The 16,244-nt window shown below is 42.6% G+C and overlaps 1 protein-coding gene across 6 annotated transcripts in view; it reads left to right on the top strand.

Moving 5' to 3' along the window:
• STIM1 (stromal interaction molecule 1) overlaps positions 1-16,244 on the top strand; it is a 222,740-nt gene that overhangs the window by 183,090 nt on the left and 23,406 nt on the right. For all 6 annotated transcript variants that reach the window (XM_033206878.1, XM_033206880.1, XM_033206875.1 and 3 more), the window contains 3 exons: positions 4,380-4,491; positions 8,129-8,244; positions 16,020-16,197. In XM_033206878.1, coding sequence (XP_033062769.1) covers positions 4,380-4,491; positions 8,129-8,244; positions 16,020-16,197 — 406 coding nt within the window. The remainder of the gene's footprint in view (positions 1-4,379; positions 4,492-8,128; positions 8,245-16,019; positions 16,198-16,244) is intronic.

Raw genomic sequence — 16,244 nt, 5'->3', positions numbered from 1 at the left:
TCCAGGCTCAAGCCATCCTCCCACCTCAGCCTCCTGAATAGCTGGGACCACAGACTCGCATCACCACACCTGGCTAATTTATTTATTTTTATTTTTTGTAGATATGTGGTCTCTCTGTGTTGCCCAGGCTGATCTCAAACCCCTGAGCTCAAGTGATCCTCCCGCCTCAGTCTCCCAAAGTGCTGGGATTACAGGCGTGAGTCACTGTGCCTGACCTGTCATCTGGATCTTGACTCAGCTTTTCCTCTGTATGAAGGCTTCCAGCAGCATCATACAACCTCCCCCCAAACACACACACACACACACATACATGCATAGAACATGAATGATGGAGCCAGACTGCCTTAGACCAAATCTTGGCTTTCCCAATTCCTAGCTGGGTAACTTTGGGAAAGTTATATAACCTTTCTGTGCTTTAGTTTCTTCATCCTTAAAATGGGGATAAAATGGGATATCTACTTCATATGAAAATGATGAAGATTAGTGAGTTAATATATGTGAGGTACTTAGAACAATACTCTCATAGAGTAAGCGCTATGTAAGAGATGGCTTCTATTACTGTTATTATTATTATTGTTGTTATTAACATTATAGTGCAGGATCATTTTATCCCAGACACCAGTATAGTGGAAGAGCAAGCATATCCCCTATGGGCCAAACAAAAATTTTAGAATTCAGTTTCTTCAGCCTTGACTTGAATTATGTACTCATCCCTGAACTAAGCACTATGGGCAGAAAGATGGAAGGTATTGATTGGTTTAGCTTGGGTTACATACTCTATTTTTAGAGGTTGATTTAGCTTTACCTGAAGCATATTAGCTGAGAGCAAGGGAGGAGTGATTCTGTTAATACAAATTCAGAATACTGTTGTCACCAAAAAGGGAAGAGGATGCTTGGTGGCAAAAGTGACCCATATTCATTATAGTGCTATCAGATAGATCATAATAGGTGATCCTGTAATACTACATTAGTCTCTCTGGGGATGCACCAGTTGGGACAGTTCTTGGTGGTTTATATCTTTTAGTGGGTAATATTTGTCTTAAAAATTTGAATTGCAATTATGAATGTATATTTTGTGTAAAAACATCAGTTTGACCTCTGGGTTCTTTTGTATTAAAATATTTAAATTTGAGATATTTTATTGTTATGAAGTACATTATGTCCTAAAATTCCAGGGAAATACAGTTGAGCCTTAACAACACAGGGCTTAGGGGTGCTGACTGTCCCTTTTCCCCCATATAGTCAGAAATCCACTTATAACTTTTGACTCCCTCAAAATTGAACTACTGTTGACCAGAGCCTTACCAATAACATAAACAGCCTATTAGCACATATTTTATGTTATATGCATTATATACTGTATTCTTACAATAAAGTAAGAGAAAAGGAAATGTTATTAAGATAATCATAAGGAAGAGAAAATATATTTACTGTTTATTAAGTGGAAGTGGATCATAATAAAGGTTTTCATCCTCATCTTCACATTGAGTGGGCTGAGGAGGAGGACAAAGAAGAGAGGTTAGTTTTGCTGTCTCATGGGTGGCAGAGGCAGAAAAGATAGAGAAGGTAGGAAGGGAGGCAGGAGAAGCAGGCACACTCAGTATACCTTTTATTGAAAGAAAATCCGGCCGGGCGCGGTGGCTCAAGCCTGTAATCCCAGCACTTTGGGAGGCTGAGACGGGCGGATCACAAGGTCAGGAGATCAAGACCATCCTGGCTAACACGGTGAAACCCTGTCTCTACTAAAAAATACAAAAAGCTAGCCGAGCAAGGTGGTGGGCGCCTGCAGTCCCAGCTACTCGGGAGGCTGAGGCAGGAGAATGGCGTAAACCCGGGAGGCGGAGCTTGCAGTGAGCTGAGATCCGGCCACTGCACTCCAGCCTGGGTGACAGAGCAAGACTCTGTCTCAAAAAAAAAAAAAAAAAAAAGAAAAAAAATCCATGTATAAAATTCATGTATAAATGGACCCAGGCAGTTAAAACCTGCATTGTTTAAAGGTGAACTGTGTCATTGTAATAACTGTTTTGCATCAACACACTTATAAACACAAATGCAACATGAGCACTGAAGTTGAGAGCCTCTATTCTTACATATCTAGATGATCCAGAATATACTTGTGTTCTTTACTTTTAGCTTATTTCCAAAATATAAATATAGAATCAAAACACTTCAATAGTAAATTACCTTTTTTTTTTTTGAGATGGAGTCTTGCTCTGTCACTCAGGCTGAAGTGCAGTGACGCGATCTTGGCTCACTGCAACCTCTGCTTCCCAAGTTCAAGCGATTTTCCTGCCTCAGCCTCCTGAGTAGCTGGGACTACAGGCATGCGCCACCACGCCTGGCTGATTTTTATATTTTTAATAGAGATGAGGTTTCGCCATGTTGAGCTCAGATCCATCTGCCTTGGCCTCCCAAAGTGCTGGGATTACAGTTGTGAACCACTGCCTGGCCATAAATTATCTTTTTTTAATTTGTTTTGCAACAGTCTCACTCTGTCACCCAGGCTAAAGTGCAGTGGCATGATCATGGCTCACTGCAGCCTCAATCTCCCAGGCTCAAGTGATCCTCCCACCTCAGCCTCCTGAGTAGCTGGGACTCTAGGTGTGCACCACCACACCTGGCTAATTAAAAAAAAAAATTTAATAGAGACAGGGTCACACTGTATTGCCCAGGCTGGTCTTGAATTCTGGAGTTCAAGCGATCTCCCACCTTGGCCTCTCAAAGTGCTGGGATTACAGGCGTGAGCTACCGCTCCCAGCCTATATTAAATTATCTTTACCAGTGCTGTCTAATAGAACTTTCTACAGTGATGGAAATGTTCGATGGTTTATGCTGTCCAATATGGTAGCCATTAGCCACATCTAGCTATTGGGCACTTGAAGCGTGGCTAGTGCCATTGAGGAACTGAATTCTTAATTTATTTAATTTTAATAAATTTAAATTTAAATATCCACTGTGGCTGCTGGCTACTACTGCTTGGACAGTGCAACTCTTGAATAGCATCAAGTAAGAGAATGGCTATAAAGTGCCCAGTGTGCTCTATACTAAGCACACAATAGATGTGAGAGGAGGAGAGGTCTATAGATTCTGTCTTGAAAAGGGTTGGGCCTCACCTAAGTGGCCAGAGCAACCTGAGTTAGGCTTATCCCAGGACAATACTAGTAGCTATCTTAGCATGGTAGTCAAGACGCTTTGTGACATGGCTTCAACTTTCTTCTGCTACAACCTGCCATATATTCTATATTCTAGACCAGGGGTCTCCAACCCCTGGACCACGGATCCGTATCAGTCCATGGCCCGTTAGGGACTGGGCTGCACAGCAGGAGATGAGTGGTGGGTGAGGGAGCATTACTGCCTGAACTCCACCTTTTGTCAGATCAGCAGTGGCATTAGATCCTCATAGGAGTGCGAACCCTATTGTGAACTGCACATGTGAGGGATCTAGGTTACATGCTTCTTATGAGAATCTAACTAATGTCTGATGATCTAGGTGGAACAGTTTCATCCTGAAACCATCTCGCTGCCCAGGTCTGTGGAAAAATCATCTTCCATGAAACCAGTCCCTCATGCCTAAAAGGTTGGGGACTGCTGTTTCACGCACATCAAATTTCACATCTTTTCTTTTGCACCTGTCCTCATTCTGTATTGAGTGCCTTCCTCCCCCCACACTCATGAAATATTTCAGATAAGCTTCTACTAATCCTTTATGTTGCAATACATCATCTTCTCTGAGGCTGTACCTGATCCCCTAGGCAGTTATTTCCTTTCTTCTCTGTGCTCTACGTATTTTTCTTTATCAGAATCTGTGCTTCACTCATGCTGTTTAGCTTTTGATCTCTTCCACTGGATTGGGAACTAACTTCCTCCAGGCTTGGCACTAACTAGTCCACTTATGAATGCTCAGTTGAATAGCTGGATAGATGAATGGATGAATAGTTGATTCTCAACCCTGGTCACAACAGTTTAAAAATATACCAAAATCAAATTTATTGAGTTATAATTTACATAAAAGAAGATACACCTATTTTAAATGTACAGTTTGATGCATTTTGACAGGTGTTATCATTTGTGTAACCACCACTACATTCAGAATATAGAATATATCCATCACCTTATAAAATTGCATTTATGAATTTTCCCTGGAGCTCCCTTTGTGGCTCCAGCTAACCGTTTATCTGCTTTCTATCACTATAGATGTGTCTTTTCTAGGATTTCATATAAATAAACTCACAGTGCATACTCCTTTCATAGTTAGTATTTTATGGGACAGAGAGATATTAAACACACACAAATGTGGTAAATATTAAGGTCAATATGACAATAAATGCAAGCAGTGCTTGGCATTCTAGAGTCATGACTTTGCTTGTCTCTTTTCACAGTATACAATTGGACTGTGGATGAGGTGGTACAGTGGCTGATCACATATGTGGAGCTGCCTCAGTATGAGGAGACCTTCCGGAAGCTGCAGCTCAGTGGCCATGCCATGCCAAGGTCAGGAGGGGACTGGGTTTTTCTCTCTTGAGGGTGCGGGGAGTGGGCTGGAGTGGGCTTGCTTTCAGATTGCTCTGGCCAGTTAAGTGAGGTTCTACCCTTTTCAGGGCAGCATCTGTAGATCTTGCCTCTTCTCACATCTGTTGTGCACTTGCTATAAAGTATGATGGGCACTTTACATCTACTCTCTTCTTTAATATTCCTGTCAATCCTGGGAACAGTACTAATAGCTGCCGTTTACTGAGTGCTTAGGACATGCCAGACATTCTACTCAACACTATATACAGTATCTCATTTAATTCTTATATCAGTCCTGTAAGGTGGGTATTATTGTATATAGATGATGAAACTGGTTAAGTAACTTTTCCAAGGTCACAAACATGACTAGTTAGGGGCAAAACTGAGATTTGAATCTTGGTATACATCAAACCCTGTTGGTGTTTCTTTTTTTTTTTTTTTTTTTTCCCATGCTCCAAGCAGCTCCCTTTTTTATCACCTGGGAGCCTCAGGGCTCTTTTAGCCTTCCCTGGGTTATCCATATGCAGCTTATTTATAATAAAAATGGTACAGAGGAGAGGTTGATTGCCATTGGCCCCAGCCTCATCTCTGGGATGACTCCAACAGCTGTTGTTTCATAACTCTTTGCCTCCTTTACACACTCAATATGTTAGGACTTGGGTTGGGAATGGGGAGGAATGGAGTACTGCTTGGACTTCTTGTAATGTCAAACTAGTGCCATATGTCATTCAGTCATTAATCCATTTACTTATTCATCCAACAAATATTTACTGGGTACCTGCTCTGTGCCAAGCACTTGTGCTGGGTGCTGGGGATAAAGATGACAACAACCTGCCCTTGCCCTCAAAGGGCTTACTATCTGGTAAGTGCTGACTATGTAAAATCTGTCATCTTATTATATAGGTGCATCTGATTTTCAGCTTCAGCAAAGGGGAAAGGGGAAGGTGAAGCTGTTGGAATGCCCACACTTTGCAGTCTCCAGCCGCAGAGCTACCGAGCACTGCTGTCCAGGCCTAGCTGAGCTGGCTGTTCCCTCCTCTGCTGCCTGCAGCATCTTCTTCATAGCTTCTCCCTACTCTGGAGAGAGTAATAATCTTAATGTTTGTACCTCCCTTTATAGAGTGCTTTCCTACCTATTATTTCAGTTGATTCTCACAACTCTGGGAGGAAGAGTATCCCAACTTTTGGGTAAGCAAACTGAATCTCAAATATTTTATAATTTATCCAAGCTGGTGAGTGGCAGAGCTGGGATTTGAACCCAGGTCTGTCTTGTTCTAAATGCCTTGCTTTTTTTCACTTCCTCTTCCTCTTGTGCCATGTGGTTAAAGATAGGTCTCCTTTCAATATTCAGTTTAGTTCTATTTTTTTTTTTTTTTTTTTGAGGCGGAGTCTCGCTCTGTCGCCCGAGCTGGAGTGCAGTGGCCGGATCTCAGCTCACTGCAAGCTCCGCCTCCCGGGTTCACGCCATTCTCCTGCCTCAGCCTCCCGAGTAGCTGGACTACAGGCGCCCGCCACCTCGCCCGGCTAGTTTTTGTATTTTTAGTAGAGACGGGGTTTCACTGTGTTAGCCAGGATGGTCTCGATCTCCTGACCTCGTGATCCGCCCGTCTCGGCCTCCCAAAGTGCTGGGATTACAGGCTTGAGCCACCGCGCCCGGCCCAGTTTAGTTCTATTTTACAAAACTTCACTAAGCACCTACCATGTGCCATGCTCTTTGGTGGGCCCAGAGGACAAAGAGATGCATTAGACCTGACCCCTGACTTGAGGAACTCCATGTTTAATGGAGAAGTAGATGATTGGCCACTAAGATCCAGGATTTAGGTTTCTTTCTTGCTACTCATAGAAATAGCAATATTGCCTTGTGGATCCCCGGACCATTTTCCTCATGGGGGATATCTTTGGCTTGGATTAAAACTGCAAAGCATAGAATAAGAAGTCAGTTCTCAGGTCATCGGTTCACTTAGCTTTTTTGTGGCTAGAATTAGAGCCAAGACCAGGTCCAGCCAGGCTGGGCACAGATGTAAGGGATGCCAAGCTGTGGCACCTTAGTGATAGGCAGGAAGCATGGGGCCTTCAGTGCTTGGGGTGGAGTGAGGGTGGTTCTAGGCCCATCACTAGCTCACATGGTATAATGAGAATAATCTAGCAGATTTGAGTTCATTCTCTGGCTTTGCCACTTACTTGTTTGTGACTTTGGGCAAGTTACTGAACTCTAAGTCTGTTTTCTTATCTAGAAAGTGGCACTGATAATGGAACTGAGTTCTTAAGGTTGTTGTGAGGACTGAATGAGTTGTTGTATGTAAAGTATCAGACACACAGTAGTTGCTTAGTCAATGTTGCCTCCTTTCTCATTTCTTTCATTGCTTACAAATAGATAGCATTCCAGTTCATAGGTGTCTTTGAGAAATAGACTGTAGAAAAGATGACAATGTTTATTCTCATTAGTCAGACAAACTGCAGCACATCTGGCAGAAGTGTTTTAAAGAGGAACCCCAAGAACTCCCAGGCTTGTAGGAAGCATCTGATTTTATATAAGTTTACACAGTAGGAAACTGAGGTCCTGGGGGAGGAACAAAGCAACTTATGATCAGACAAGTGAGTCACTAGTGGAGCTGAAATGAGAAGACAGATCTCCTGACCACTCCCACTCCCCATCACAGTGCCTCACTGCCTCTCTTGTTGGTGGGCTTGATTGCTTTCCAAGGCCAGAGAAGGAAGTAGCTGTTCCTGCATGCTCTGACAGAAGTATAATCACACTGTGCTGTCAGAAGCTTCTTTTCTAGCTGGGGAAATAAAGCAATGCATCAGAAAAGTGCATAAACCTTATAGAGTAGTATAGAATTAAGTGCTTACTTGTGGGACCTAGACCAGTGGTTTTCAACCTTTCATATCCTTTACCCCTCTCCTTTTATATCCACTGTGTTCCAGCAGAAGAAAAACAAAGTTCCATTTTTCCTAGGTCATTTTCTTGTTTACAGACTTTCTCTTATTATAGTTATCACTGACAGTATGGGTGGAGGTCATAAAAAATTACAGTAATTTTACTGGAGATAACTTGTATTGCAGTGACTCAAATACAAGCTAACGGGACTAATTCCATTTTTGTCACCAGTGATTAATTAAAAAGTTTTTTTCCTTTTCTGTATTTCATTTCAATAGCACATCAGCAGGTTTATATATAATGACAGTGAGTTTAGGATAATTCATAAGTCCCGGAATCACTGGGTCATATGACATGACAGTTTGACCTGGGCTGCACAGGAAATGCATTTATAAGTGGTGGGAGGTGGGGACAATATATAGAAGATAAACCCTGGAAGGAGAAGCACAACAGAAAATTTAGTTGGGTGTGGGAATGGTTACAGACAGGTAATCCTTAAAGGATAGGGTGCTTAGAAGTTGGTGGATATGGGGAGAGGGCTGAACAAGTTCTTGGTAAATGTTATGTGTCCCTCCATACACTCTGTTGAGACCAACTGGTATAGCCTCTGTGTTCCAGAGTGCAGAGGGGAGCGATCACCAAGAGCTAGAAGTGTTCCTGGAGAAGGCGGGTAATCCTACCAGGATCCTTCCTGGCTTTACTGGCAGCGAACTGATCTGCTACTCTTTGCCTCAACAGGCTAGCTGTCACCAACACCACCATGACAGGGACTGTGCTGAAGATGACAGACCGGAGTCATCGGCAGAAGCTGCAGTTGAAGGCCCTGGATACAGTGCTCTTCGGGCCTCCTCTCTGTGAGTCTTGTGATGAGAAGGGCTACTGCTGTGCCATGGAAACCAAAGCTGTTGTAGTGGATAGGCTAAGGCTCTGGGTCTGCTAGGCACACCTGCAAGATAGCATCTATACTCTTTCCACTGGTATTAAGTTTGAAAGAGTCTTACATTTTAGTCCAGATATATAGCAACATGCATTCATTAAATACTTTAAGGAAATATCTGCATTGTGCCAGTGCTGTGCTGGACCCTGTAGGAAGACCTGGAATGAATCATATTCTGCCCTGAAGGTATAACATGAGTGTTCTGTAGAGGTACACAGTGCTTCTGAGGCCCAGAGGAGGCCTAGTGAAGGTATCCTATAGACAAGGTGACATGTGACCTCTGCCTTTAAGGGTGGATAGAGCTTTATTCTATGGAGGTGGCAGAATAGGACATTCTAGGCAGAGTAAACAACCTGAGCAAGAATACAAAAGCTAAAATATGAAAAGTGTGCTCAGGGATAGAAGTAACCCCCTATGGACTGAAAGCTTGTTAGCTGTTACCTACTTCCATATTTCATTTCAATAGCACATCAGCAGCTATATATATATATAATGACAGTGGGTTATTGTAGACATTTAGAGTGCATGAACTGATTAGTGAATATCTTTGTATCATTGAATGACCAAGGAGGACTAAGTGGGTTTTCACTGAAGCAGTAGACACACTTGGACCTAAGAAAGGGTGGTCTCTTCAGCCAAGGGGGCTAGTTGAGAGAATTGGGTTGTTCGGTTTCCACAGAGCTATGTTGTGGGAACAGCCAGCCTGCCATCCTTTTTCTAATTCTAAGTGAACCAAGGGGGAGCAAAAAGTAGTGAGATTTCTTGGAAAACTATTTTCAACTAAACAGGCTCTTAGGGCCCGCTTCCTGCCCTTTGGGAATGACTTGCCTCGATTTAGGGTGCCAGCAGCAGAAAGGTATTGAATCAGGAACCAGTCCAGAGAAGCAGCTGGCAGGCAAGGTCAGAGGCAATATAACATTTCCCTGTCTGTGAATATGGCTTGGCAAATGCGCAAGCTGATGTCTCAATACAAGTGAATCTATGCTTTTTGAAAGTATGAAACAGAGCAACCTGGGGGAAGACTACTGTTTCCACTTCCTTTGCCACCTTTTTTTGGGGGAGTGGAGGGTTCTAGGACACATTTTGCTCACTTTCATTAGTAGGTTTTGAATAATGACACAGTAACTGGTTCTACTCTTTATGTAAGGCCTAGTCTCTGTATTGAGCAGTGGCCTTTCATCATTCACTAACCTTTACTGAGCACATTATAAGTACCAGCATAAATGGCAGGATCCCTGCTCTCAAGTACTTCTATTTAAATGGAGATAGCTATGTCAGCAAATATAGTAAAGTGTCAACAAATATAGTAAGTGTTATAGCTATTATGTAAGTCTTTCCAGAGTTCAACTGGGGGCACATACTAGGGAGGAGTTTCCTATTGGAGTCCAGGAAACTTTATGGAGAAAGTAATTCTTGAGCTGAGTCTTGAAAGATGAGAAGTGGAAGTGGCCTTATTAAACTCTCCCTGTTAACAACTTACACATCTCTTTGTACACACCAAGAACACTTATACCCAACTATAAAAGCTAGGCTACTTTTGCAAAGGTTCTCCTCTGTCACCACCCAGCAAGGGGAGGTTTTCAGCAGCCTGAAAGTCTTCCTTAACTTTGTAATATATATTATCAAGCTGTATCTGTATCAAAATCAGATTTACCATGTCTGAAAGGGTACAGTAGAAACTGCAGGTTAAAGCAGTCAAGGATTTTATCTGGAAAAATCAGCTATGGGAACCAGAATGCTGGGGACATGGTATGGGGTCCAGGATATCAGAACCAATAAGAGGGGCCCTGGTGGAGCAGGTTGGACTGATACCAGGACAGGGGTATTTTTCTTTTAGGCTTATTGCATGTAGCCCATGTGCTGCATGTGATTTAACTTAAGGAAGGCCAGAGATCAGCAGGAAAACTATCTTCCTGAGATAGGCAGAACACAGGTACTGAAGCTAAGAATATACTTCACACTGACTGGGACAGTTATAATAAAAATAGTTTTTAAAAATGGAAAACAAGTTTTGGCAAGGGTATAGAGAAATTGGAACCCCTGTACATTGCTGATGAGAAGGTAAAATGGTTCTGCTACTATGTAAAATAGTCTGGTGGTTTCTCAAAAATTAGACACAGAGTTACCATAGAACCTAGCAATTCCACACTTAGGTATACATGCAAAGAATTGAAGACAAATACTCAAACAAGTACATGTACATGCATGTTCATAGCAGCAAATGCCACAAGAGCCAAAAAATAAAACAACCCAAATATCTATTAATAGATAAATAGATAAATACATTGTGGTGCAATGGAATATTATTCACCTATAAATGGAATGAAATTCTGATACATGTTACAATGTGGATGAACCTGGAAAGCAGGTGGTTGCATAACATCATGAATGTACTATATGCCACTGAATTGCTTACTTTAAAATGGTTACTTTTGTATTATGTGAATTTTACCTCAAATTATTTTTTAAAGAGCATATGCAACAAAAGAAAGAATAGATAAATTGGACTTCACCAAAATAAAAAAGTTTTATACTTCAAAGAATGTACCAAGAAAGTGAAAAGAAAACCCACAAAATGGAGAAAGTATTGGCAAACATTTTTCTGACAAGGCTCTACTATCCAGAATACATAAAAAATTCTTGCTAGGTACGGTGGCTTATGCCAGTAATCCCAGCACTTTGGGAGGCTGAGGTGGGCAGATCACCTGAGGACAGGAGTTCGAGAACAGTCTGGCCAACATGGCAAAACCCCGTCTCTACTAAAAAAATGCAAAAATTAGCTGGATGTGGTGGCACATGCCTGTAATCCCAGCTACTCAGGAGGCTGAGGCATGAGAATTGCTGAAACCTGGGAGGCAGAGGTTACAGTAAGCCAAGATCATGCCACTGCACTCCAGCCTGGGTGACAGAGTGATACTCTCTCTCTCTTTTTTTTTTGAGACGGAGTCTTGCTCTGCCACCCAGGCTGGAGTGCAGTGGCCGGATCTCAGCTCACTGCAAGCTCCGCCTCCCGGGTTCACGCCATTCTCCTGCCTCAGCCTCCCGAGTAGCTGGGACTACAGGCGCCCGCCTCGTCGCCCGGCTAGTTTTTTGTATTTTTAAGTAGAGACAGGGTTTCAGGGTTTCACCGTATTAGCCAGGATGGTCTCGATCTCCTGACCTCGTGATCCGCCCGTCTCGGCCTCCCAAAGTACTGGGATTACAGGCTTGAGCCACCGCGCCCGGCCGATACTCTCTCTCAAAACGAACGAACAAACAAAAAATGGACAAAGGATTTGAACATATATTTATATAGTCCATAGTTCAATGACCAATATACACCTGAAACAATGCTCAACATCATTATCAGGGCAATGCAAATCAAAATCACAATTAGGTAACACTTTTTACCCACTAGGATATAATAAAAAAGACAGTAACAAGTGTTGGTAAGGATGTGTTGAAATTAGAATAATAGCCAAAAAGTGGAAACAACTCAAGTGTCTGTCAGTTGATGAATGGAAAAACAAATGGTATATACATACAGTAGAATATTAATCAGCCACTAAAAGGTATGAAGTACTGATATATGCTACAGTGTGGATGAACCTTGAAAACATGCCAAGTAAAAGAAGCCAGTCACAACAGGCCACATATTATATAATTTTGTGATTTCACTTACATAAAATGCCCAGAATACACAAATCCATAGAGACAGAAAATAGATTAGTGGTTTCTGGGGCTGGGAGTGGGGGCAGTGAGAAATAGGAAGTGACTGCTAATAGATATGGCATTTCTTTTTGGGGTAATGATAATATTCTAACATTAATTTTGTCAAGGGTTGCACAACTTTGTGAATATACTACAACCATTGAATTGCACATTTTAAGAGAGAGACTTAGAATTTTAGGCTCTGTGAATTATGTCTTACTAAATATATACATGCATACCTTGTTTTATTGTGCTTTGCTTTATTGCACTTTGCAGATAATTGCATTTTTTACAAGTTGAAGGTTTGTGGCAATCCTGTGTTGATCAAGCTGTTGGTACCATATTTCCAAGAGTGTGTGCTCACTTTTGAGTGTCTGTGTCGGAATTTTTAAGCAATAAGTTATTTTTAAATTAAGGCACGCACACTGTATTTTTAGACATAATGCTATTATACACTTACTAGACTATAGTATAGTGTAAACATAACTTTTATCACTGGGAAACCAAAAAATTTGTGTAACTCACTTTATTGCTTTATTAGCTTTATTGCAGTGGCCTCATACTGAACTTGCAGTGTTTCTGAGGTATATGCCTGTACAGCTTGATTTTTTGGTAGCTCCTGGAGTTTTATTCAGACGACTTCTTTGAAGTTTGGGAAAGAACCCTGTATTGGCAGGTGACCTGGGTCCCTTTTCAAAATTGCCACTCACTATGTGACCTTGGGTAGGTCACTTTTCTCAGGTGTGTTTTATGATTTATATTATGAGATTCCTCCCTACAGTTTCTTTCAGCTGTGACATTTTATGATTTTTGGGAAGAACTCCTTGCTTAATAAGGGTTCTGTATAAAAGACAGGAGGTCTGTTCCTTCCTGGTGTCTGCCTCCTGTATTTTTAGGACTTCTGTGCTTGGTCCTTGCCTTATTAAGTGATCTTTGGCAATTCAGTTCTGCCTGGATTTGGGTTTCCTTTTCTGTAAAATGGGTTTGGTCATTAAAGGTTCTTACTGGCTCTCTCATTCAAGGATTCTGATAGAACTGGGTATGCTCCTGGAAGCTAATATTTTAGAAATCAGCAGCTGTCCTGATGGCAAATATTGTTTTTATATTTTTCTACTGATGCTTGTCTAATGAAACTTTTGAAAATTGCCAGCTGGAGTCTGAGGAAAATACTAAGGAGCTCTTTGCCAGGAAACTTCTGAAAGGGGTGGGGGCGTGCCTGCTGGATGTTTACAAATAGTCCCTTGATCTGCGCCCCTCTAGACTTTATTTCCCCTCTGAGCATGGACTAAAAATCCCTATTTCAGTGCTATTCTTTAACACCCATTTAGGACCTAGAGGCCTGTACTGGGTCTGACCTGTGTTCTGAAGTTAGGAGGAGTTCTTAAGGCTGAATGAGCAGACACTTAGACCTCATCATCGATCATTTAGCACACAAACACCCCAGAGAACCTAGACTTGGTACAGCTGTGAGCTATAGCCACCTCACCGAGCCATAATAAAAATTCTGCTATTGGTCTGAGGCTTGACATATCTCACATAAAAGGTTTGTCATGCAGTAGCCAAGAGGGCATGCTGAGGGAACAGGTGCCATCTGTCCACAGCAGCCTCAGAACTTGGGAAAAGAGAAGAGGGATCAGATTGGCTCAGCAGAGGGCCACCTCAAGGTCCATTTTCTGACAGTAGAAGGCATGCTCAGTCCTCCCCATGTGACCACAGAGTAGCACACAGCCCTTTACAGTCTTTTTCACTCTGCAGAGTTGGCTCTGGGCTTACAGGCCCATCTAGGGCTCTCCAAATAGTACCAGTTTGCAGATATTAGGGGTGTTTGGAGATGTTAGGAGATGTTATCCATCTTCTACTTCCGTTAGAGGAAACAAGATATAATAAAGAGTTCCAGCTTTGAAATCAAGCTGACTAGCTCTATCACTCAGTAGCTTTGTGACCTTGGACACATTTCTAAGGTTCTCTGTGCCCCAATTTCCCCTAAATAAATGGTAGCTACTATTTTTAATTTTTAACGTGTGCCTACAGTGTGCTTAGTTTTGGGCTAGGGGCTAGTGTGCCCTTTGTGCTTTCAGCAGGAATATTGAGAAAAGTGCAGGGAGGCCTACGGAAAAATTGTTGCAGGTCAGGGGCAGTTGGAGATAGGAAAAGAAAAGACTATGCCTTATCTTACTTCTTCATTGGCTCAGAAAATAGGGGAAAGTCCTCAGCGAGCAGGAGTGGTTGCTTTTCTGGCAAATTGAACTGGATAACATAGAATAAGAAACCAAATGAAATAACTAGGCTCAATCTGCATACCCACCTTAAGTATTTGAAGTATTGGAAGCACTCGTTGCGTGGAGTCTTGTTTGAACAAGGATACCTTTGACTTTTGGTAAGAATATAAAGGGGATATTGAAGTTGAGAAACCCTAGGAAACCAAGATTAAAAGTCGTTAACAAACAGGGGAGACAAAGAATACCCCAGGCTCTGGTAGTGGCTCTGGAGGAGGCAGGTGTGTTCCAGGAAGAAAGACAACTCACTGTGCTGCAGAAATAGCTTCTCTTGGAACCCGAAAGGTAGGAGAGTGAGGGCTTAAGTATGCCTAGACTTGTAGCCTGCCTGGAGGCTAGGGGATGGCCATGAGAGGACCCTTGGTTTTCTTTCAGAGAGCCTGGAATAAACGTATGAAGGACATGGCCACCACCCTGACCTAGTAACCCCCCTCCCTTGGGTGGAAATAGGATGTGTTAATTTGTCTTTGATCCCATCTCATCCCCATGTCCTGCTGCTCAGCCTTTCTGTGAGCAGCTATGATGGTAACTCTTTTTGTCAAACTATGGGCATCAGTATCATATGGTTTCTTTTTCTGGCGTCTTGACCCTCCCTTAACTTGGTGGCTCGACCTGGGTCCTTTTGGATTTCCACCAGCCTCACGTCCTTACTGTGTCCAAGGATCATGCCAGTCCTACCTCCTCCTCCACTGTCTAAGGGCAACTTGCTGTGCACAGAGGGTCATTAGCTCTGGCATAACTCCCTTTTTTCCCTCTTTCTCTGACTCCCACATCCAGGGCTCCTCTGAGCCCACAGCACAACCTAGACAGAGGATGCAGGAGCAGCTGTCTCCTTCTTATAGTGCCCCTTTCAAGTCTTTTGTGCTGTGGCACAGAGCCCAGATCTGTTATACCAGGAACAATGTTAGTTCCAGAAGTGCCTCTCTCCTGATTAGCTAAGTGTTTAGGATGTGGCTTTTGCTTTTTATCTTTTGGTGTCATTTCTTGTTTAACATTTAAATTTTGTTCTGGACAATGGGCATTCTTTGAACCCCAGCTGGTGGTTGGGGCCCTCGTGCTTCACTGAATTGCTACCAGGTGTTTTCTGGAAATAGCTCTGCCCCTCAGTTTCTAGTAGGTGTAATGTCTCATCAATATCAATTTCTTGATGCTATCCTGTTCTAGAGTTTCTGGATTTCACAGTAGCCTAGAAATGTTCACAGTAGATTGAGACTTCTGGACCTTTCCCTGATCTGTGCCAAGAATGGCCTGGTAGTCCAGGAGACCTAGTTTCTACAGTGACTTCAGTCCTACAGCCAGAACTGAGGCTTCTGGTGACATTGCTTTATATCCTTTATACCAGTCATCTCCATTTACCTACTGTGGAACTTTAGAATTGCTTACCCTGTAGGACAGAAGCCACTACATCTGGGCATATGGGCTCATCCTAGCCCAAAGATGGCTGGGGTATATTGAGAAGGCACTAGTTCTCTCCTCTTCACTGCATCTTAAGGAAGTATGATTTAATAAGCTTCCTGTATTGCTGTAAGGCCTCTCATTTCAAAACAAAGCCTTGGCTAGCAGAGAGATAGACATAGAGCTTACTATAATAGTGTATGGGAATTGTGTATCTAAGAAGAGAAACTAATTCCTTCTCAGTGGGTGAGTGGGAGAGTGTGCAGTGGAGTCTGCAAGGCTAAGTGTGCAGTGGGCACCCTAACTCACCATGCCCTCCCCTCTTTGGCAGTGACCCGCCATAATCACCTCAAGGACTTCATGCTGGTGGTGTCTATCGTTATTGGTGTGGGCGGCTGCTGGTTTGCCTATATCCAGAACCGTTACTCCAAGGAGCACATGAAGAAGATGATGAAGGACTTGGAAGGGTTACACCGAGCTGAGCAGAGTCTGCATGACCTTCAGGAAAGGTAAGGCCCTGCCATTACCTTTGGCTCCTGGGAACCTCCTATTTCCA

The sequence above is a fragment of the Trachypithecus francoisi genome, unplaced genomic scaffold (genome assembly GCF_009764315.1).
Source record: "Trachypithecus francoisi isolate TF-2019V2 unplaced genomic scaffold, Tfra_2.0 Lachesis_group8, whole genome shotgun sequence".
NCBI lineage: Eukaryota > Metazoa > Chordata > Mammalia > Primates > Cercopithecidae > Trachypithecus > Trachypithecus francoisi.
The sequence above is the reverse complement of the archived record's forward strand: the minus strand, read 5'-3'. Positions and strand labels throughout refer to the sequence as shown.